General features: G+C 47.2%; 1 protein-coding gene across 4 annotated transcripts; it reads right to left on the bottom strand.

Moving 5' to 3' along the window:
• Positions 1–4,832: 4,832 nt before the first annotated feature.
• On the bottom strand, positions 4,833–22,237 carry MYOZ3 (myozenin 3). 4 transcript variants are annotated; one of them, XM_070793864.1, is made up of 7 exons: positions 21,930–22,237; positions 20,194–20,272; positions 12,727–12,881; positions 11,542–11,595; positions 11,329–11,464; positions 10,738–10,900; positions 4,833–7,555 (listed from the first exon to the last, which is right to left on the bottom strand). In XM_070793864.1, exons 2-7 carry the CDS (start codon positions 20,252–20,254, stop codon positions 7,387–7,389), a joined length of 738 nt encoding a protein of 245 aa, XP_070649965.1. In that variant the 5' UTR covers positions 20,255–20,272; positions 21,930–22,237; the 3' UTR covers positions 4,833–7,386. The 4 variants fall into 4 exon arrangements, with proteins under 4 accessions (XP_070649965.1, XP_070649963.1, XP_070649964.1 ...); XM_070793862.1 differs by having other exon boundaries at positions 20,194–20,255; positions 21,930–22,235; XM_070793863.1 differs by lacking the exon at positions 21,930–22,237 and adding an exon at positions 21,602–21,900.
• Positions 22,238–23,264: the final 1,027 nt, after the last annotated feature.

Below are 23,264 nucleotides of genomic sequence, written 5' to 3'. Positions count from 1 at the left end.
GTGCTATACAGTAGGACCTTGTTTATCCAGTCTGTATGTGATAGTTGACGTCTACCAATCCCAAACTCCCAGTCTATCCCTCTCCCTCCATTTGAGAACCACAAGTCTGTTCTTCATGTCTGTGAGTCTGTTTCGTAGATAGGTTGATTTGTGCCATATTTTAGATTCCACATATAAGTGATATCATGGGATGTTTGTCTTTCTGACTTACTTCACTTGGTATAATAACCTCTAGTGGCATTCATGTTGCTACAAATGGCATTGTTCCATTCTGTTTTGTGGGTGAGTAGTAGTCCATTGTATATATGTACCACATCTTCATCCGTTTATCTGTTGATAGACATTTAGGTTGTTTGCATGTCTTGGCTGCTATTAACATTGGGGCGCATGTGTATTTTTGAATTACAGTTTTGTTCAGATATGTGCCCAGGAGTGGGATTGCTGGATCATATGGTAATTCTAGTTTTCTCAGGAACCTCCATACTGTTTCCAATAGTGGCTGCACCAACTTACATGCCCACTGACAGTATAAGAGTCCCCTTTTCTCCACACCCTCCTCAGCATTTGCTATTTGCAGACTTTTTAGTGGTGGCCGTTCTGACGGATGTGAGGTCGTACCCCATGGCGGTTTTGATGTGCACTTCTCTAATAGTGATATTGAGCATCTTTTTATGTGCCTGTCAGCCATCTGTATGTCCTCTTTGGAGAAAGGTCTATTTAGGTCTTCTACCCATTTTTCAATTGGATTTGTTTGTTGTCGAGTTGTGTGGGCTCCGTATTGTTTTGGAAATTGAGCCCTTATCAGCCCCATCATTTGCAAATATTTTCCCCCATTCTGTTGTCTTTGTTTTTATAGTTTCCTTTGCTATGCAAAAGCTTGTAAGTTTGATTTGGTCCCATTTGCTTATTTCTATTTCTCTTACCTTGGGAGACTGACATTGGTACGATTTATGTCAGAATGTTTTGCCAATGATCTCTTCTAGAAATTTTATGGTGTCTTTTCTTATATTTAAGTTATTAAGCCATTTTGAGTTTATTTTTGTGCATTGTGTGAGAATGTATTCTAACTTCATTGATTTACATTCAACTGTCCAATTTTCCCAGCACCACTTGTTGAAGAGCCTTTTTTCCATTTTATACCTTGCCGCCTCTGTTGAAGGTCAATTGTTCGTAGGTGTATGGGTTTATTTCTGGGTTCTCTATTCTGTCCTGTTGATCTGTGTGTCTGTTTTTGTACCAATACCACAGTTTCAGTTACTGTAGCTTTGTAGTAGTGTCTGAATTCTGGGAGGGTTATACCTCCTGCTTTGTTCTTTTTCCTCAGGATTTGCCTAGACAATTCTGAGTCTTATGTTTCCATATAAATTTTAGGATTATTTGTTCTAGTTCTGTGAAAAATGTCATGGGTAATTTGATATAGATCACATTACTGTAGATTGTTTTGGGTACTATGGCCAATTCACCAATATTCCTCTAATCCAAGAGCATGGGATGTCTTTCTGTTTATTGAATCTTCTTTAATGTCTTTTATTAACATTTTATTTGTTGTTGTTGTTCAGTCGCGAAGTCATATCCCACTTTTGTGACCCCACAGACTGCAGCATGCAAGGCTCCCCTGTCCTTCACTGTCTCACAGAATTTGCCCAAATTCATGTCCACTGAGTCAGTGATCCTGTCTAACCATCTCATCCTCTGCAGCCCCCTTTTCCTTTTGCCTTCAGTCTTTCTCAGCTTCAGGGTCTTTTCCACTGAGTTGGCTCTTTGCATCATGTGGTCAAAGTATTGGAGCTTTGGCATCAGTCCTTCCAATGAATATTCAGGGTTGATTTCCTTAGGATTGACTGGTTTGATCTCCTTGCAGACCACAGGACTCTCAAGAGTCTTCTTCCAATTCAAAAGCAAGTCCTCAGCATATAACTCTTCGGCCTCCTTGGTCAGATTTATTCCTAAGTATTTTATTTGGCATGATTTTAAAAGGTATTCTTTTTATATTCTCTTTCTGCTCTTTCATTGTTAGTGTAAAGAAATGCAACTGATTTCTGTATGTTAATCTTGTATCCTGCCACCTTGCTACAGCCATGTCACTTGAACACATCAGATCTCATCTGATCTTGGAAGCTAAGCAGGGTAAGACCTGGTTAGTACTTGGGTGAGAGTAATGATGATTTAAACAGATTCTGGAGCCAGATTACCTGAGATCAAATCCTCACTTCAGCACTCCCAGCTCGCACACTACCTAACCTCTGTCTAGTGGTCACAGTGCCTTACCTCCTAACCATTCTCACTGCCTGTAGTATTTTGAGCTCCTCCCCTCTTGGAGAAGGCTCAGAAGGTATAGCCTCATGACAGCTGGATAAAGGCAGTAAAGGCCCATGGGGCAAAGAGTGAATGTTGGAAAGCCAAATCAAAAGTCCATGGGGACCTGAAGTAAATGGAGGTGAAATCAGAGGGTTCTAGGGTGACCCTTCTTCCCTCACCACTAACCCGTCAAGTGCCTGGTTTAGTCAACTGGGTGGAAAGATGCCTTCTCCCGAATAGAGAATGCAGTGGCAATTTCTCAGTCTTTCCTTGTTTTTCATGAAATTGATAGATTTAAAGAGAACTAACTGGTCAGGTATTTTGTAAATGTCTCTGAGTTTGTATTTGTTTAGACTGGGCTTATGAACTTGGGGGAAATACCACAAGGTGGGAGTGCCCTTCTCATCCGTTTACATCAGGAAGTTGAGTTGATGATGTTAACCTTGATCACTTGGTTAAAGTGGTGTCTTTGTAAAGTTACTATTTTTCCTTCCTTTGCCCTTTGGAAGCAAGTCAGTAAGTCCAGTCCGTAACGAGTAGGAGGGGAAATACGTTCCACCTCCTGGAGGGGGTGGTACCCACATGTATTATTTGTAAGTCTTTTGTAGGGAAGGAAGATCTGTCCTTTCCCCTCATGTATTTGTTTATTCAGTCACTTCATTATATCACTGAATTCACGAATATTTACCTTATTCTTTCAGTTATAATCTCCTATGGGTTGTCTTCACTCTCTTGACTGTTTTTTGATGCACAAAAGTTTTAATTTTATGTATTCACTTTTTAAAGTGTTTCATAGGTAGTTGAAAATAATGAGTATTGTCTAATTTAATGAGGCAGGATTCTACACTTCATTTTATTGTTCAAAATTTTTATATCCATATCCATTATTTGTCTGCCAAGCAGTCAACAATTGAAAGAAATGTGTTAAACCTTCCACTGTGATTATGGGTTTAGTGTATTATATAAGGGTATTTATCACAATAATCCTTTTTTTTTTTTTGCCAGAAGTCTCCTTTGTCTGATGTTAATATGGCTAGAGCACATTTCTTTGGGATAATATTTAACTGGATTATCCTTTTCCATTTATTTTATTTTTGTGTCATATTTTCAGGAGTGCTGCTTTGTGAACAGCATAGAGCTAGAATTACTTTTTATCCAATTTGTGAGTTTCTGTCTTTAAACTGGTGAGTCTTATCTATGTGTATTTATTGTGATAACTGATATATTTAAATGTATTTATACCACTTTATGTGCCTTCGCTTTTTTTTTTAACTCTTCCTGCTCTCTGTTGAATTGATTTCTCTGCTCATCATTGCTCCTTACATTCTATGCTTTCTCTATGGATCTTGCCCAAAAAATGTTCTTTTATAGTTATCTTGGAGATTAATGAAAACTCTCTTCCTATTTATTTCTCTGAAAGTTAACTTTTTTTTTTTTTTGCTGTGGCACACAGCTTGCAGGATCTTAGTTTCCCACCAGGGGTCGAACCCTCGCCCCACGCAGTGGAAGCACAGAGTCGTAACCACTGAACCACCAGGAAAGTCTCTGCTCTCACTTCTTGAAGATGTTTTTCCATTATTGCTGTCGACCTTTTTTGTCTGGAGCCTCCAAAGTATCTTTGTGACTTTGGGGTTCTGTGAGTGTTCACTGCCATGGTTCCTAAGTGTGGCTTTAGTTTATCCTTCTCATGACGGGGTGAAGATTATGTGAGTTTATGTCTCTGATCAAATCCGGAGAATCCCAAGTCATTCAAAACTCCTTCTGGAACTCTTGTTAGTAATGCTGGACAATCAATCTACCCATTAACTTTTTAATTTATTTTATCATTTATTTATTTTGGCCACACTCCACAGTTGTAGGGTCTTAGTCCCCTGACCAGGGAGGGAACCTGGGCCCTCAGCAGTGACAGCGCTGAGTGCTAACACTGGACCGCCAGGGGATTCCCGTGTCCACTAACTTTTTTAAAAGGAGGGATCGTTTTGGTAAAATGTAACTCATGTACCAAAAAAGTGCGTAAACAACAGATGCACAACTAAATTAAATGTTTTAAGTGGATATCTGTATAACAATCACATATATCTGGAAATAGAAACTGTCCAGCTTTCCCCAGAAGGGGCATTATGTCCCTTCACAATCACAAAAGTCCTGATTTCATATTAAACCCCTCCTTGCGTCAGTAAACATGTTTTGCGCGCCTGCCTGCCTTTGCTCAGTTTTGTTGCTGAGACGCCTCCGTGTCGTGTCACCGCAGTGCATTCATGGCCACTGCTGCCATGTCTGCTGCCCGTTGTCCCAGTGTTTGGGTTACTGTCAGCCCCTTTCATTTCTATATCACTGTACGACTTCATTCACGTAAAGAACAAAAGCAGGCAAAAGTACAGAATTTATGGGAAGGGCATACTAGGCTCCCAAATTACATGAAAGGTTAATGGCCTGCTTTTTCAGGATCCAAATTTTACTTGTTGAATAAAGAAGCAAAATACAGAACAACAAATACTGTATGATCCCATTAAAAGAAAGACATGTCTCTGTACTTATGCATCTATATACATGTACGTCTTTATTCAGTTAAGTCTAGAATTCTAAGGGGACCAAACAATTAGCAGTGGTTACCTCTGGTGTATGTATGGGAATGGGGCAGAAAGCAGGAAGGAGGGAAGGGCTCCGTTTGTGTATGGGAGAAGCTCTATGGACCGATACCTTCACATTTTACTACTTCATTTATTTATTTACTTTTACAATAAGCAGTCCTTTTTTTTTTTTTAACACCTCAGAAAAAACAAGGAATGAGGATTTACTCTGGGGTGCAGCAAGCTTCTCTTTCATACCCGCTGGCTAACATTACCCTCAGAGCACAGCAGAGCCAACCCAAGACAGTCTATATCCTCTCTTCCTTGTTTCAGACACTTTAACGGTTGGCTTTCAGTTCATAGAAACACAGCTTTAAATGGCAGCCCCCACATTCAAGACAGCACATCAATTGCAAGTAAATCTAAATCAGCTGTTGGCCCCTTAAGACTGGGTGGGGCACAGAGAAACTCCTCCGGAGCAGAAGGAAGATGCAGCCATTTTCTTTCTATTTCTGGAAACCAGCTAGATTTCTAGCATGCACACCTGGGAATCAGCTAGATTTGTGGCCTTCTCCTCTCCCCAGGAGAGGGAGTCAGGGAGGAGGCAGAGGGAGGCAGCGGGGAAAGGAGTAAGTCATGTCCAAAGGGAGCCCTATGGTCATCGGAGGCTCTCCTTCAGGTTTCAGCCTAACTGACCTCCAGTGACATTTCCATGAGCCTACTTGTCAAGGTGCATTCACTGCAGGAACATCGTATCCAGCCAAGAGCAGTAGTTGCCTAAAATCTGACTGCTTATTACCTGTGTGTCCATCACTATGGTCACAAAACCCTATGCAGGGTCTTGTACTCTTGTCCTCATCTTACAAGTGGAGAAACAGAGGCCCACAGGTGAGAAATGACTTGCTCGAGTTCCCACAGCTAGTGGTGGCACTAGAACCCACCCCATCCAGTCTGATGCCCAGCCTGCACTCTTAAGCTCTAAAAGCATGACACCAGGATTAGGTGATTCCAGACTGAACGGGCACTGACTTGGCCACCCAGTGGAGTGATATTCACTGGAATTGGACAGATCCCCACTTTGGCTTTGTCCCCAGACAAGTCACTTCCCCTTCTTAGGTCTGGATAGCCACATCTGTAAGGCGAGACCACGCCTTTGTCTCAAGGTTGTACTGAAAATTAGAAATGGGGGATCCAGAACGCCTGCTACCAGCACGAGTACCGAGGCACCCAGTAAAAAGCAACCACCATCAGCACCACCACCCACACCCGCAGGGAGGCGCTCCCTTCCCGTCTTTCCAAGGAGCCTGCGCAGAGGCCGAACTACGCCTGGTGGGCATTACAACGAGATCAAGCCTGGGGTCTGCTCCAAATGGTGAGTGGAAGCGGGTGGAAGGGAGTCGTCCTTGTAAGCACCCCACTCTGCATCTGCCCTGGAGGGTGCTGAGGGGTGCTCCTTCCTTTGACCCCATGGCTGTCTCCCTAGGCCCCATAGGCCTCGTTCCTTGAAGGGTTCCCGGCATCTGGCCTTGCTCCTCTCCAGTCTGTGCCCCACACAGCAACCAGCGAGACCCCTCACTCCCCAGCTTAATAACTTCCCCATCTCCTTAGTGCAGCCCACCCCACTCCGCCCCGCTGAGGACTCACCGCCTTCTCTGACAGTGCCGTCCCCCTTCTTCACACCGGTACTCGTGACAATTCCGCACCCTTGCACTCACCACCCACTTGCCAGAAATGCCTTCATCTCCACAATCTCCCTGTCACACCCCCTCCCTTCAGTCCTTCAAGGCCCTACTCAAATCCTCTGGGACACCTTCCAGAGTCCCCACCCCACATCCAGGGTTAGAGACCCCCCCCTCTGCTTCACATGGTTCCTCAGTTGTCAGTGTGCTTTAGGGAGCATTAAGGTGATTTACCACTTTACAAATCTGTCTTCGCTACTGTCTTTTCCTCCCTCTTTCTAGGCTAGGGCCTGGGCTTATTCCCCACCTTCTCCCTATGGCTGGCACAGCAACTAACACACAGTTGGTGCTAGTAAATGTTAGCAGCGTGAATAGATAAAGACCATCTGTGTCTCAGTAAAAGGAAAAACAAATTATCAGAGTGCTTCACAGGTAAATAGGCAGCTAGTGGGCTCCCTGTCACTGGGGGAAACTAAGCTAGAGTACAGGAGCAGGAGAGAGTGGAGGCTGGATGTGAAGTCACTGGAGGCTTCGATTCCTAAAGACACAAACCAGGGACCAGTTTTCTTGGAATCAGCTCGGAGTGCGAGTTACTAATAGAGATCCTCTGCTCAGGGGATTCTGATGCTGCAGGTTTGGGCAGGTCAGAAACCTGTAGGAAAATACCCCCAGGTGATTTTGAAGCATGCCACATTGGGAACTGCTGAACTTTGTGACTTTGAGGCCATTTGCAGTAAGGTTTTGTGTGCGATGGCCCTTTGTAAACTGAAGTGCTGGCCACAAATCTTGGCTCCAGGTGTTATTCGAACTCTGAGATGAGGGAAGTGAAGGTGCTGGAGCTACAGCTCCTCAGACTCTGGGAGGTTGCGGACCCAGCCCTGGGCCACTCTGTTGAAGCTGGGCCTGAGGCGAAGGAGTTCCAAACCACTGGTGAGCTCCGGAACGAAGGGAGTGCCTGCCCTCGGAAGGGTTTCTCCCACCAGGGGTCCTCCAAAGGGCATCGGGGTCCTGGGGAGAGAAGAGCGGCAGGAGAGGCTGAGTGGGAGCGGGGTGGCAGAACAGACATAGGGGTCACCGCGTGTGGCCCCCTCCCCGCCTCTCTGGGCCTCCGTTTCTCTGTTACTCAGCAAAAGATTTTATACTATCTTTAACAGGTTTCTCCAGCTTTGCCCAGTCCCAAATCTGCCCCTAGTCAGGATGGCTCGTTGTTTGTAAATATTAATAAGAATGATGTTTTCAGAGTGAAAATTGGCCTGTCCTAGCAAAACTCTCAGCTCCCCTTAAGTAAAGTCCAGAAGGGGGAAGAATTGGAATCTGGTTTTTCCTTCCTTTTGACATCTCCCCTTACAAAAATATATCACAAACTGGAGAGAGAAAGGAGAGTTAGAAAGAACATTCAGAATCAGAGAATGCAGATTACAACCAGGACATGCCATTTCTCACCCACAATACTGACAAGAATAAGTGATTTGGTAACGGGCCAAAGTTAGTGAATGGTGGAGAGATTCTCACTCATATACTGCTGGCTGGAGGGTGAACTGGTGCAGCTACCTTGCAGGGCAATTTGGCAGGATCCTTTAAACCTGAGAATGTGCAAATTCTGTCAACCAGCAACTCTACCTATAAGCATATGGCTTAGGAAGTGCATGCACATATGCACAAGGAAGCAGATATGAGCAGTGATTAGTGACAAACCAGAGACAAGCCATATGCCCACTGGCAGAACAATGGATAAGATCGATATATTCATGGCAGAGTACTATGTAACAGCTTAAAAGGAATGAACAGAGCTATAGATACTAAGAGATTTCAAAAGCATAATGTTGAGTGAAAAAAGCAAGTTATAGGATGAGATTCAAAATATCAAAAGACACACATACACATGCAAACCAAACAACGCTACATCCCCATAGGTATGTAGATGCTCTGAGAACACACACCGACCTGACAACAGTGCTACTTTTGGGAAGAGACTCGGGATTGGAGGATGGGGAACAAAGGGCCCTACTTTCATTTGTAGTTGCCTAGGGTTGTACGTGAGAAGGCGATGGCACCCCACTCCAGTACTCTTGCCTGGAAAATCCCATGGACGGAGGAGCCTGGTGGGCTGCAGTCCATGGGGCTGCTAAGAGTCGCACACGACCGAGCGACTTCACTTTCACGTTTCACTTTCATGCACTGGAGAAGGAAATGGCAACCCACTCCAGTGTTCTTGATGGGAGAATCCCAGGGTCGGCGGAGCCTGGTGGGCTGCCGTCTATGGGATCGCACAGAATGAGTCGGACACGACTGAAGCGACTTAGCAGCAGCAGGGTTGTGTGTGTGTTTTTTTTTAAGATAATATAAATACATGATTTTCAAACTATTTTTTACTTTTAAGAGAACAAAGAGCATTGCTCATGTAGTGTTTTCCCTGCAGCTTGGGACCATTCCTGAGCCAGGAGCCAGGTTCCAGCCAGGACAGTGTTTCTGCCTGGACCACCCCAGCGGTGGTGGCAACAGCCGGGCCCCACAGGAGCAGGCCAGGCCGCTTCCAAGCTGCGCAGAGCTCACGGTTGGGCCGTGGATGCTGAGCACAGCTTGACTGCCAACACTGCTGTCCCTTCCCTCTCTACCTCAGTTGCCTCTTCTGCGCCAGGAAGGGTCTGGCCTTGAGGCTCCTTAAGAACCCCCCTTCTTTTGGTGGGAACATGCCTCAGCTCGTCATAGCGTGAGATCGGTGGGGCCACAGCCTGCCCTGGCCAGCCTGGAAGCTGCCTGCTAGCACTGATGTCTGCTGAGGGTTTTAAATAGCTAGACAGGCAGGGCTGGAGGGCCCCGGGAGAAGCAGCAGCCCAGTCCTTCCTGGCAGGAAATCCCCAATCCTCTGCCAATAGCTTGTGATTCACACGATGCCTGTTGGACCCTGTTCTTCCCATCATGGTCCTCCCATGCTCTCAGCTGTTTGAGGGCAGTCACATCCCTCCAGAGCACTCTCTTCTCAAGGCCCATCACCCCGGTTCCTTCAACCCTTCCTTAGGGGACCTGGTCTCAAGGCCAAGCCAGGCAGATAGTCTCCACATGTGGTCTGAGCAGGTGCCAGAAGAGCTGGGCTGTGGCCTCCTCTCTGTGGACCCTCCACTTTCTCACTTAATGCAGCCCAAGCCAGCAGAGAATTTCTCATAAATAGCAGCAGAGTAAGGAAGCCAATTGCATTTGAAATGCATCCCCCAGCCCCACGCCTTCCTCCAGCGCCAGGCTCCCATCCTGCCTGCTGGAATTTGTTTTCAGGCCCCTAGAGTGGAACATTAAATTTATCCCTTTCAAATTCTCCCCTGAAAATAATAATAACCTGTAAATAGTAATAATAGAAGCTACCATTTTTTGAGAGATTCTCACTTTCCAGAAACTTTACCCATGGCCTCTCATGCAACCCTCACAACCATTTTATGAAGTAGGTATTAATACTATAAGAGTCTCCTTTTACAGGTGGGAATTGGAGACCCAGAGAGGTTAAGCCATTCGCCCAAGGTCACACAGCCAGGGGTAGAGATTGCATTAAGCCCTTGATGAAGCCCCACGCTCTAAACACTATGAGCCACTTACTATTGTTCTCACCTCTGGTGTCCAACATTTCACTGCCACTTCCCACAGTGGTGCAACCTCAAGGTCACTTTCTAGGCCTCTTCCAGACCACTGATGAAAGGGAAAGGCTGAAGTGGCCTAGGACTGGTGAGATCTGGGGCCCCCACCCAGGGAAGGACTCTCACTTCCACATCCATTGAGGAGGCGGCACACAGCAGTGATGAAGAACAAGAAACTGGGCTCTGGAGTCTGACAAACCCGATGTGGATCCCAGCCCTGCCATTGCTTTCTTGCCGTGTGACTTTGGGCAGATTGTTGATAATCCTCTTCTCCAGCAGAATGGGAAAAATTGTAGCACCTGCTCCACCCTGTTGTGAAGCAGGATCCAACAAGATGTGTACCACATACACCCATTCATTCCCTGTGCATTTACTGAGCACCTACTAAGTGCTAAGGCACAAGAGTTATATTGTGTTTTAGCAGAACTCAATAAATGTATACAAGGCATTGGGGTAGAGCCTGGCATGTAGAAAGTGCTCAGGAAATGCAGCTGCTGCTGTGGTTGTGACTGGCTCCAGTGCATCCTCCTCCCAGGTCTCTCCCTGAGCAGCCCCACCTTGTCTTACTTGTTGAAATTTCGATACTCCGCCAGACTGGGGGTGTGACTTCCGCCCTCGCCCAGGTAGTCCCGGTAGCTGATGAACTCCTGCCACGGGCAGCGGTAGCCCTTGGGGATGGCTGTGTGGTTGAACTTCTCGGGTGGAATGCCCTTCAGTGGCTCAGCATAACCTAGGGGTGGAGTATGGCATGTGGGAGGCAGGCGAGTGGGCTGCCTGAGTTCCCTTCTCCTTTGGCCCCCACACCCCACCTGGGGATGGGAAGGAAGGACCTAGAAAGGGAAGTCAAGGGAGGGAGTGGAATGTGATGCCAAACTCGCTGCAGAAAAGAGGACCCTTTCCCATCCCTGGAAATGGGGAGGATGGAGCAGGGGAAGTGCAAGTTGGGGCAGAGACTCTAGTCTTGGCTCATCTCTGGCACGCTCTGTGGCCTGACACAGCTGCGCCTCTCTGGGCTTGTGCTCTATCTGCAGAGAGGGGTGTGTGTGTGTGTAAGGAGATGGACTAGATACTCTCTGGGTGCTATTCCTGCCCCAACAGGGAACACACCCATGTTCTGATCCTCCAGTCCTGGTCCTGGGACGTGGGGAGGCCACTTACCTGGTGCCAGGGCGCTGGGGTTGTAGGTGCTCACCAGCCGGGAGGCCATGGACTCAGCATCCCCAGGGCCCCCGTGAGAGGCTGGATAGATGTGGAGCTCAGAGCGGTAGTTCTGCCCCTCATGGCTGTTGGCAACCTGGGCACAGGAGTAAAAGCTCAGAAACCCCTTCCCCCGGGCTTTCCCTCCTTGGGGGAATCTCTGTCCACACTCACCATCCCAGGTTCTGCTGTTCCTGTCACCTTCTCCTTTGCACTTCCTGCCACGACCTGTGGGGTTGGGAGGTGGGCGGCAAGTAAACCACAGGTAGGCTCACCAGGGTTCTGCCTCCCCTGAAAAAGGCAGGGGGTGGGGAGGGGCATAATCCTAGAGCCCACCTCCCAGGGATGTTGGGGTAATGAGTTCATAATGTAGAGCTCTAGACCCTGGAACAGAGAAGTGCTCTTATATATGTTAGCGGCTATTGTTGTATTGCCCCTGGACTTCTGTTAACCTCCCTGAGCCTCAGTTTCCTTCTCTGTATAGAGTGGGCATGATGATGATACTGTCACTCTCTGATCATTAAACGAGACGACACGTGCACACGGCTTAGCTAGCACTGTCGTAAGCACATAGCAAAGGTAGATGTTTTGTCATTTTTGTTATTCTGCCACATGGTGCCCCCTCCTGTTTTATCCAGAAATTGAGTGGAGCAGGATGGCAGGCCCTGAGTTCATCAGAAGTACTTGAGACTGCCTGCTGTCTCTCTGAAGTCTAAGGGCAGGTCATTCTTGTTTCCTTTCTTTGCTGTTGTTTAGTCACTAAGTCATGTCTTAACTCTCTTGCGAGCCATGGACTGTAGCCCACCAGGTTCCTCTGTCCATGCGATTTCCCAGGCAAGAATACTGGAGTGGGTTGCCATTTCCCTCTCCAAGGGATCTTCCTGATCCAGAGATCGAACTGTTACCTACATGGGCAGGTGGGCTCTTTACCACTGAGCCACCAGGGAAGCCCCATTCTTTAGATGACTTTACCTTCTTCCAGTGGGAAGAAGAGAGAGGTGTTCTGTATTTTCCATCTTAAATCAAGCTCAAGTCTAATCTAAATCCTGCTTGCTGCACATTCAGCCCAGAACACCTGACTGTCCTTCGGCACTTTTCACAGGAGCCAGGGTCCCTTCACTCCATGGCTCACCCTGTCCAACCCACTTTATGTTTCGTGTCTGGGGAGACATGCCTGAAGAGCTAACTCTTCTAAGATCACAGAGCAGGGCAGGCGTCAGTCTGATGGCGACGCCACAGTCATCCCCTAGTTGGACTTGAGGGGCCCCTGTAGAGGCCAGATGTTCTCACTTGGCTTGTCGTTTGGCTCTAGGCTAATGACTGGCCCTCAGTTTCCCTGTGAGTGCAGTGGGAGCTTACAGCACGAGGGCTGGCTGCAAACTCAAAGGTGAATTTCTGCACGCGGCGCTGTCTCTTCTGGAAGAGGAGGGACCCTCTGTTGTTACGAAGCGATAGCTCCTCCATCATCAAGTCCTGGGGCACGCTCAGTTTCTTGCCCAGGTCCAGCAAAGGAACTGCAGGAGAGGAGAGAGAGAGCTCTTACCACCAAACCTTCAGGATACTCTGGCTGCTGGCTCTAAGGGGACCTCTTCACAGCACTGTCCGTTATGTACAAGTATGTCAGTTTCTCCCTATGCTTGCTGACACTGGGTGTCATTCTGTGGATTCTTTGCCCAGCCAATGGGCTGAGATGACTCCTCTGAGTGTGATTTGCCTGTGTTTGATGAAGGTGAAAGTGGAGATTGAAAAAGTTGGCTTAAAGCTCAACATTCAGAAAACTAAGATCATGGCATCTGGTCCCATCACTTCATGGGAAATAGATGGGGAAACAGTGGAAACAGTGTCAGACTTTATTTTGGGGGGCTCCAAAATCACTGCAGATGGTGACTACAGCCATGAAATTAAAAGACGCTTACTCCTTGGAAGGAAAGTTATGACCAACCTAGATAGCATATTGAAAAGCAGAGACGTTACTTTGCCAACAAAGGTCCATCTAGTCAAGGCTATGATTTTTCCTGTGGTCATGTATGGATGTGAGAGTTGGACTGTGAAGAAGGCTGAGTGCCGAAAAATTGATGCTTTTGAACTGTGGTGTTGGAGAAGACTCTTGAGAGTCCCTTGGACTGCAAGGAGATCCAACCAGTCCATTCTGAAGGAGATCAGCCCTGGGATTTCTTTGGAAGGAATGATGCTAAAGCTGAAACTCCAGTACTTTGGCCACCTCATGCGAAGAGTTGACTCATTGGAAAAGACTCTGATGCTGGGAGGGATTGGGGGCAGGAGGAGAAGGGGACGACAGAGGATGAGATGGCTGGATGGCATCACTGACTCGATGGACGTGAGTCTGAGTGAACTCCGGGAGTTGGTGATGGACAGAGAGGCCTGGCGTGCTGCGATTCGTGAGGTCGCAAAGAGTCATGACTGAGCGACTGAACTGAACTGATGCTGAAATCAAGCATCATTTCAGATATTCTTTTGCCAGGTGTATTTAGTCCCTGAATTTCCTGTGCAGCTCTGTGCCCATAATTGTGGAAGTGATGAGAAATTATCAGATTCTAGGTATCTTCTGAAGGAAGGCCCTTGGGGTGGGATGTGAGAGAGAGACAGAGGAGTGGAGGTGATGGCAAGGTTTCTGGCCTGAGCTGCTGGGAGGATGCAGCAGCCGCTCTCAAGCATTCAGGTCTAGACATGTCTTCTTTTCATTTTAAAATAGCCTTTTATCATGATGTGCTGTGTGTACATGCTAAGTTGCTTAGTAGTGTCCAACTCTTTGCGACTATATGGACTGTAGCCTGCTAGGCTCCTCTCTCCATTGGATTCTCCAGGCAAGAATACTAGAGTAGGTTGCCATGCCTTCCTCCAGGGGACCTTCCCAGCCCAGGGATCGAATTCGCATCTCTTACATCTCCTGCACTCGCAGGTGGATTCTTTACCATTAGCGCCACCAAAACAGCATATGTGTACATTGAAGAGAGTTAGAAAATATAGACATAAGAGAAAAAGGAAAGAAGAACACCATTTTCTACCATCCAGAGATTACCACCCCTAACCCGTTAGTGTGTATGCCTTTCCTGTCTTCGTGAAGTGAAGTGAGGGTCACTCGGTCGTGTCCGACTCTTTGCGACCCCATGGACTATACAGTCCAGAGTATAGTCCTAGCAGGACTGTAGCCTGCTAGGTTCCTCTGTCCTTGGGATTCTCCAGGCCAGAATACTGGAGTGGGGAGCCTTTCCCTTCTCCAGGGAATCTTCCCAACCCAGGGATTGAACCCAGGTCTCCCACATTGCGGGCAGATTCTTTACCAACTGAACCACAAGGGAAGCCCCCCATCTTCTTAATTGACCATATATTCATGTTATTTTTTAACCAAAATGAAATCATAACATAGCTTCTTTGTAACTTGCTTTTATTCAAAGCTCTCTTCCTTTTCAAGTGAATGAATTTTTGTTTTATATCAATATAATGCCTAACCCATATTCAAACTCCTCTAATGGTCTCCAAAACTGAGAATAAGGTGTGAAGAGTCTTGTAGGCATCCCATTGGAGATGCTGAGGAGGGAGCTGGATTTATGAGTCCAATGTTTGTGGGAGAAAACTGACTTGGATGTAAAAACTGGGACATTGGGAGTATACAAATGGTATTTGCTATCGTCGTTTTTCAGTGAAGAGTTTTCTGTTGATTTCTTTCCTCATGGTTAGGACCAGTCATTACAGCCATGTAGGAGGATTTCGGGGCTGATGACTGTCAGTAATTTGGGGGCCTATCCATATCCTTTGTGCTTCCCCACCAGCAAAATGCACATTTCATGCTGGCCCAACAAAGGGGGACTTTGGGAACAGAGGAGTGTTGGAGATGATGAGGACGCTGGTAGGAGCGGGATGCGTATGGACAGCGTAGGCAGTGTCATCTCTAAAATCAGATCCACGTGGGTTCATGTTCCAGCTCTCTAAATGACATTCTGAGCCTGGAGGCTGGCTGAGATCACCAAGGTTATGAGGATGCATAAGAGCTCTACAGACTGAGCCCCGGGGCCTCCAACATCTACAGACTGAGCCTCAGAGCCTCCAACATTTAGATCGAGGAGATGAAAACAGCCTGAGCCTGGGGAGAAGCAGGAGGAAATCTAAAGACTGTGGTGTCCTAGGACCAAAGGCTGAAAGTGTTTCAGGGACAATGAACTGATCAACAGAGTCAAATGTTGCTGACGTGTCGAGTCAGAGGAGGGCTGAAAATTGACCATTATATTTAGTAACACGGGGTTATTATTGGTAATCTCCACAAAAGCAGTCCCTGTGGTGTACTTGGGTGTGAAAGCCTTATTGGAAAAGGTTCAAGAGAAAAGGGACTGAGGAACAGTTTAACCATACCGTGAGGAAGCAATGAGCCAAATCTAGGATGTGGGACTTGGACAGAGCATCTGGCCCAGTTTCTTCAAAGGAGTGAATGACATGGAAAAAAAAGGAGGGGGTGACGGTGATTTAGATTAAGGGAGATTTAAGAGACATAGCTACCAAATAAAAACAAGGGCCCTTGAAGGTGCTGTGCTAAGTGAAATAAGTCAGATAAGGACAACCATATGATTTCACTCACATGCAGAATATAAAAACAAACATAAACAAAAGCCAACATGAATGATCAAACCAAACATCAACAAACATGCAGATACAGAGAACAGAGTAGTGGTTGCTAGAAGGGAATGGGGCCAAGAGGGAGGACGAGATGAGTAAAGGGGTCAACTGTGGTGAAAGGTAGAAACCATACTTTTGGTGGTGAGCATGCTATAGTGTATGGGCTTCCCTGGTGGCTTAGATGGTAAAGAATCTACCTGTAATAAAGGAGACCAGAGTGATTCGTGGGTTGGGGCGATCCCTTGGAGATGGGAATGGCTATCAACTTCAGTATTCTTGCCTGGAGAATTCTGTGGACAGAGGAGCCTGGTGGGCTACAGCCCACAGGGTCTCAAATAGTTGGACAGGACTAACACTTTCACTTTTCATGCTCTAGTGTGTACAGAAGTAGAAATATAATGTTGTACACATGAAACTAGATAATGTTAGAATCCAAAGTGGCTCTTATTTAGATATCCGTGAACAAACAAGAAAATTGGAGAAAGTTGACTACAGGACTGGTTATTAGATAGTATTAAATCAGTATTGCTCATTTTGGTCAGTGTGTTAATACCTTTACATGTAAGGAAATGTGCTTTTTATTACTTTTGATGCATAGTGAAGTGTTTGGGTTGGGGGGGTGGAATGACATGTTTCTTGGGATTTGTTCTGGACTCCAAGAATAAAAGGGGGACCTCGGGGGTCTGAACTCTCTACTTTGGTGTGTGTGTGTGTATAAGTTGGTTAAATAAAATGTTGAAAAGAGAGAGAGGAGGGAAGTAAAGATAGCAGCTTTGAGGAGCTGTGCTCTGAAGGACCACGGCTGGATGCAGCTATGGAAACAAGAGGGATTTGTTTGCTTGCTTGTTTTTAAAGAGGAGAATTACTGAAGGAATGTCCTAGAGCGGGGGAGAGAGCAGGGAGTGTGTCTGGCGCCCAGCTAGAAGCGTTGGCTTCGGACAGGTGCACGGAGAGTTCACCTCTCACGCTAGGAAAACCGAGACAGGGACACAGAGGCAAACAAGCGGACAGATGTGGAGGCGGGAGCCTGCAGAAGTCTCCTTTGGCTCCTTTTCTAGTGAAATAAGAAGCAAGGTCACCAGCTGAGAATGGAAGTCGGGGAGGAGGTACTTTAGGTTTGAGAAGAGCGGTTGCTGAAATTGTCCCAGAGAACAGTAGAGAGAGTGACTGGGGGAGGAAGACGGATGTGGTCAGCAGTCAGCTCTGAGGGCCGTGCAAGTGTGGCGCTTCATCCCACTCAGCGGAATCCTAAATGGCCTTTGGAAAAGGAGGCTGATGGTTTTTTCATTCTTTCAGCAAATGTAGAGAAAGAAACTTCTACACATTAGAATCAGAAAGAAATCCACTATAGATTAAGAGGGGGGAAAAAAGCAAATTTCTGAAGAATTTGTATTCTAAGATCCCACTCATATGTTTAAAAAAATAAGTATATGCTTATGCATGTATTGAATCTGCAAGGAGACATGCCAAATATGAGCAGTGACTATTTATGGGATATACAAAGGAGGAGGGCTGGAAATTGTTTGCACTGTTTTTGTTTTCTTTCAAACGAGACAATGCACTCTGTCTTAAACAGATGAAAGACCTAAATATGTAATACCTAAATACATACCTAAAATATGTAATAAAAGTCCCCTGACATATATTCTCAACTGCTGTTCAGATGAACTGAACTCAATATTTAAAGACAAAAAAAAAAAAAGCTATAGATGAAACCTATTTTGACTAAGCAATTCTAATTCTAGGCATTCATCCCTGGGGAGAAAAGTTGAATAAATACACCCAAGGATATACGTACGAGGATGTTTGCTGCAGTGAGGTGTCAGATTATGAAAACGGGGAATCAGTCTTACAGGGGATGCTGCCTGGACACCCTTTATCAGTGACTAACAGCTCACAACGGCCACCTCTGCAGAGAACTGCTCCGGTGAGTAGAGGCTGCAACAGCCCCCCTGCTAAAGCTGAGATGATTTCTTTCTTTTTTTTTTTAGCTGAGATGATTTCTATAGGGCAATTAATTTATGCTCTGGAACCCACTTCCTTCCTTAGCAATTTCCTCTGCCCAGTCCTGCTTTTGTCACTTCCCTTCTCCTAGGAGTGCAATCTCAACAAGTCACTTGTTCAGGAATCCTCAGGCTCTACCCCTAACCTTAGTCAAGCCTTCATGGCCTCCTTGTCAGGGGAGGGTGTATAAATATATATAATATCTTATATGCTGGGGGAGGGGAGGGGTGAAATAAATTATACTAAGATGGGAAGAAGTCTGTGGTATGCTGCTAAGTGAAAAAAATTTAAGATGTGGTATGTAGCTGAGTGAAAAAAATTTAAGATGTGGTGTGCTGCAAAGTGAAAAAAAATTTAAGATGACGAACACAATGTATAGTATTCAGCCCACGTGTGTATGTGCTTATATAAATGTTTATATATGAACAGAAGAAGGATTTACACAAATCTGTTAACAATGGTTATCTCCAGATGGTTTCATTATAAGGAACTTTCGCTTTCAAAGTCATTCATATCTGTTTTGTCTGAATATTTTATAAAATGAATGTTTTATTTATGTAACCATGTGGTAAAGGAGCAGTTTTGGAGACAAAGAGATCTGGGGTCAAATCTGTTCTGCATCTACAGAGGATGTGATTTCCTGGCTTTCCTGAGTCTCTGTTTTCTCATCTAAAAAATGGGCATAATCGTATCTAATTTACAGAGTTGTTGTGAGGGTTATATACATAACAAAAAGTTCAAATGCTCTTAGCACCATATCTGAGACACAGTAAGTGCACAAGAACAGTGTTTTATTATTATTTTACAATGGCTGTCTTTTGGTGATGAGCTCATGCGATTTTTCTCCCTTTCTACTTTTCTTTAGTTTCAAAATTGTCCTTAATTAATACTCTAGCAATAATCAACAACAACAACAACAACAAAAAACTTATTTCCAGTCTGGCATAAATGATGTGCATCAACATTGGGGGGTCTGTAACTAATTAGACAAGAAAAGAAAATGCTTTGCCTGGTTCTTCTATTTAGAGCCTCGATATCTCACAAAGCTTACATATTTCAGCATGAAAATCATGGAATGAAAAAAAAATGAAACCATCAAAAGGAGGCAAGAACACACAAAATGGATTAAAAGTATGCCTCACAGATAAAGCTGTACACATGATGAAACAGTTCTTAGAACACCTCACCTAAGGAGGCAAAACTGCAGCAAAGTCCTTAGGCAGGGATTTATCAGAGCTTGGTTCACTGCTCTCCTGCATGGGAACCATCCGGGTACTTGTCTAAGTGGCTAATGCTTGGCCTCCTCCCTAGGTCCCCTGGATCAGAACTCCTGGGTGGGGATATTGGGATGAGCCTCCTGACAGCCTCACCCACTTCCGTGCCCCTCTGCTTTGCCGCCAGGTTTCTCTATAGTCCTTCTTTTAGATAAATAACCTGCTTCTATCTGTACCTCCCATACCCAGCCCCAGGTCGGTGGGCACTGAGCTGGGCAACCTGGATTCTGATCGGCCCCCTGACTCCCTCAGTAACTGTGCGCTCCCTCAGTAATCTGTACTTTTAAGCAACAGCGCCATGTCACTATGATTCACAGAAAAGTGTGAGACTTCTGACTTAGCTGAATTTCTTTTTAAAATACATAAAATGCTCTGAAGTAGGCCAAATAAAGACTCCAAAATTTTGCCAAGAGTTCTGGAAGAGGTCTTATAAAATTAATAAATATGTATTTTAGATGATTTATCCACTGGATGAATCAGCTTTTACGTGAAATGGTTTGTCTCAGATTGGGCAGCCTGCTCTTGCCCCACTGCCCCACTCTCCCCTGACCCCTTGTCTCGTGCTGTGGCTGCTCAGTGAGACCCCCAGTTAAAGCACAGGCAATTATGTGGGAAGCTTGGGCCATTGGTAGGGTTCGATCTGGGACCCTCAGAGCTCAATCTGGGGCTGAGGGAATGACTCAGGTGGGGCCAGGGCCTAGTCTATGGCACTCAACCTCAGCTCTCGTGTGCCCCGAAATCAGGGCCAGGCCCCTCCCAATGCTTCGGGAAACTTCCCAGCCCAGGCGGCAGATTCCACAGGCTGGCCTGGAACTCACACCTGTTTGCCCAGGCCTGAGGCCAGCAGGCTGAGTGGCTATAGCCTGGGACCAAGAAAGGATGGGATCTGAGGGATGCCCAGTGGCTGGGGCAGCCTTACCTGGTTCAGTGAGGTCCCCCGTGGTAGTCATCACTGGCCCCTTCTGCTCCTTGGGGATCATCCTGTGGAGGAGACACCCCTACAGATGGGTCCAGCTGCCTCCGTTCCTCCTAGTCCTTGATCCACCCAGCCTCAGCCCCACATAGCCATATCTCACTCCAGTCTCAAGCAAGGGCTGTCCAAGTGGGAAAGAGGAGGCTGAGGTCCATGCAGGGCAAGGGAGATGCTCAAGGTCATGCAGATCTGCTTCCAGGTTGCTAAGGAAGCACAAGGCTCATCGAGAGTAGTTTCTGGGACATTAGAAGGGGAGGTGGGGGTGTCTGACTGTTGTTGTCCACTGACTCGGGTGAGCTCTACTCAGAGGCTTAAAGAGGTTGAAGGTTGAAGTCTGGGGGAGAGGAGCATGGCCGGTTAGGCTGGGGCTGCACTGGGGTCTTCAAGGTGTGCCTCTCATGTCCCCAGTATTCAGCTCTGAAGCTTGAGGGCACAGGCTGGTGCAAGGAAGCTGAAAGAGCCATCAGCCCCTTCGTAGCCCCCATCCTTCGGCTCCCTTCCATGGTGCTCTGCTTCTCTCCCTCCTCCACCAGTCCCCCATTTGCATCTATGGTGTGTCCCAGGAATCTTGGAGGTGATTTAAAATAAAATGAGGCCCAAAGCCCCAGAGAAGCCCTGTAGGCCCCAAGTCGAGAGTCCCTATCTTGCCCTCAGGAGAGAAGGCAGAGCCCTTGGGCCTCCTGACAGCCTTACCCACTTCTATGCCCCTCTGCTTTGCTGCCAGGTTTTTCTATATTCTTTCTTTTAGAAAAACAATCTGCCTCCATCCATTATCTCCCCTCCCGTACCCATACCTGGCCCCAGGTCATTGGGTGCTGAGCTTGGCAACCTGGATTCTAATCAGTCTCTCTGACTCCCTTGGTAAGTGTGAGCAAGCAGCTCTCCAGCTCCGTGTCTCTCTGTGCCACCTAAAGCTGCATGCAAACATGAGCACACGTGCATGCATTTGGGGTGAGGCCTATGAGCTTGTGAAGCATGCTCCACTGTGACCACTTAGGATTCCACAGTTCCAAATCTGTTTCTTGACAAATACTCTCCTTACAGAAATTTACAGACATCGGGAAGGACCCCTCATTTGACAGACAGGGACCCTGTTCCCTCTGTTGCTGAAAGATCTTGAAGTCTGAGCAGAGTCATAACCTACCCTCCAGCTGGAATCCTAGCCACCCCTCCCCGTTTAACTGAGAGGTTAGGATCCCTCCCTTCCCAATTTAGGATCCAGGCTTCCACAAGGCCCCACACTCCCGGCCCTTCTGCAGGGTCCTTGCTTTGCTGTGGGGGGAAGGGGCTCTGGAATTACTCTTCTCCACCACCCACTCCCCACAGCCCTCAAGCTCCCCTTGGATCCTGGTACCTGAGAGACGGAAGCACAGTGGGCAGGAGGGGGTGTCAGACCCTCAGATTAACACCTCTTTCGGGAAGCTGAGAGTCGATGGTCAGTGTCTGTGCAGGGGGTCGGCGAGCTGGGTGTGCCTTGCAGCCAGCTCCGGCCTCAGCTGACGAGAGTCGCCCCTGCCTTGTGGTGGCTCACAGCCTTATTTCGGGCTGCAATAGGATCCAGGGACAGATGCTAAAAGCACCAGGCCCCAGAGAAGACAGGTGCCCCGGCAGCAAGCCCTCGCACACAGAAGGCCTTGCATGCACACGTACAGCACACATACACACGCACACACCAAAGTCACCTGGAAATGCCGAGAGTGAGTCACCGGTATCCTGAGCTTGCTAACGATATCCTTAGTGCCTAGAGTGGGGCCTGGTAGGAACTTGGTGGATATTTGTTGAATGAGTGATGGAATGGGTGGGTAGGTGATTGAATGAATTATCCCCCAATGTCTTTGCTTGACTCGTTCTTTCCTTTCCTTCTTTCCTGCCTTCCTTTCTTCCTTCTGCTGCCTTCTTCCCTTCTTCTCTCTCTCCCTCTACCTTCTCACATTCTCTGAGCTTCTCTCTATGGACTGAAAATAAATAAGGCAGGGCTCTGTCCTCAAGGAGCTCAGCCAGGCCCGTGTCAGCCCCGTAAACAGCTTCTGCAGCGCATCATGGGAAATGCTCTGGGAGGGCCCCAGGGGAGGGTGCCACTCGCTCAGCCTGGGGGTGGGGAAGGCCTCCCAGAGAAGGAGACATTTGAGCTGGGCCTCGAGGCATGAGTGGGAGTTCACGGGGCAGAGAGGGGCACGGGTAATTGCAGGCCGAGGCTGCATCATGTATAAGGATATTAGGGGCCAGCTAGGACTGGGGGCTGGGGTGGTGCTGAGAGATGAGGCCAGACAGGTGGGCAGGGGCTAGATCACAGCAGGCTTTTCAAAAGCAAAGTTTTATAAAGGGCTGTTGGAGTTTAAAGCAGTGGAATGGAGCAGTCAGATGGCATTTTCCAAAGATATCTCTGGCTGCCCTGTGGAAAGTGGGTTGGCGGGAGCGAGACTGGAGGCAGGAGGATTTCACTGTGGTCAAGCGAGAGCCAGTGGGTAGCTGGACCAGGGCGGTGACAGAGGGCATGGAGAGGAGGAGAGGGGCTTGAGGGGTTCGGGGAATTATCAGGTCGTGGTGATAGACTGGCTGCAGGAGATGAGGAAAGAGCCACTTCCACTTCTGGCTTGAGTCGTTCAAGGAAAACAACGGTGGTTGGGGGGCAGATACTTAGTTAAGTTTGGAATGAAATTGGTTTGAGGTGTCTGGGCACCAGAGTCACCAGTAGGCATGGGGACACCGCTCAGGAGAGGTTTCTGCTGAAGATAAAGATTGTGTCAGAGGTGCATTAACTGCTGCCAGGGAAAGGTGGGACGGGCAGGGATGTGCTGGGTCCAGGGAAGTGATCTCCTGTACCTGTGTGCCAGATAGATTGTCCAAGGGCATCTCTCTTAAGAAGCCTGGACTCTGCTTTGGATCACCTGAACTCAGCTTCCTGATCCTCAGAGTCCTTTGCTCTGTCTCTGCTAGAGGAAGGTGAGGGATGTTCCTAGGGCAGGCTTGGCTTCACCTGTGAGTAGAGCCATGATGCCCTTCTCTGCAAAGGACGC

The sequence above is a fragment of the Bos indicus genome, chromosome 7, assembly GCF_029378745.1.
Source record: "Bos indicus isolate NIAB-ARS_2022 breed Sahiwal x Tharparkar chromosome 7, NIAB-ARS_B.indTharparkar_mat_pri_1.0, whole genome shotgun sequence".
Lineage (NCBI taxonomy): Eukaryota > Metazoa > Chordata > Mammalia > Artiodactyla > Bovidae > Bos > Bos indicus.
Note: the sequence above shows the minus strand (reverse complement) of the source record. Positions and strands in the feature narration are given on the sequence as shown.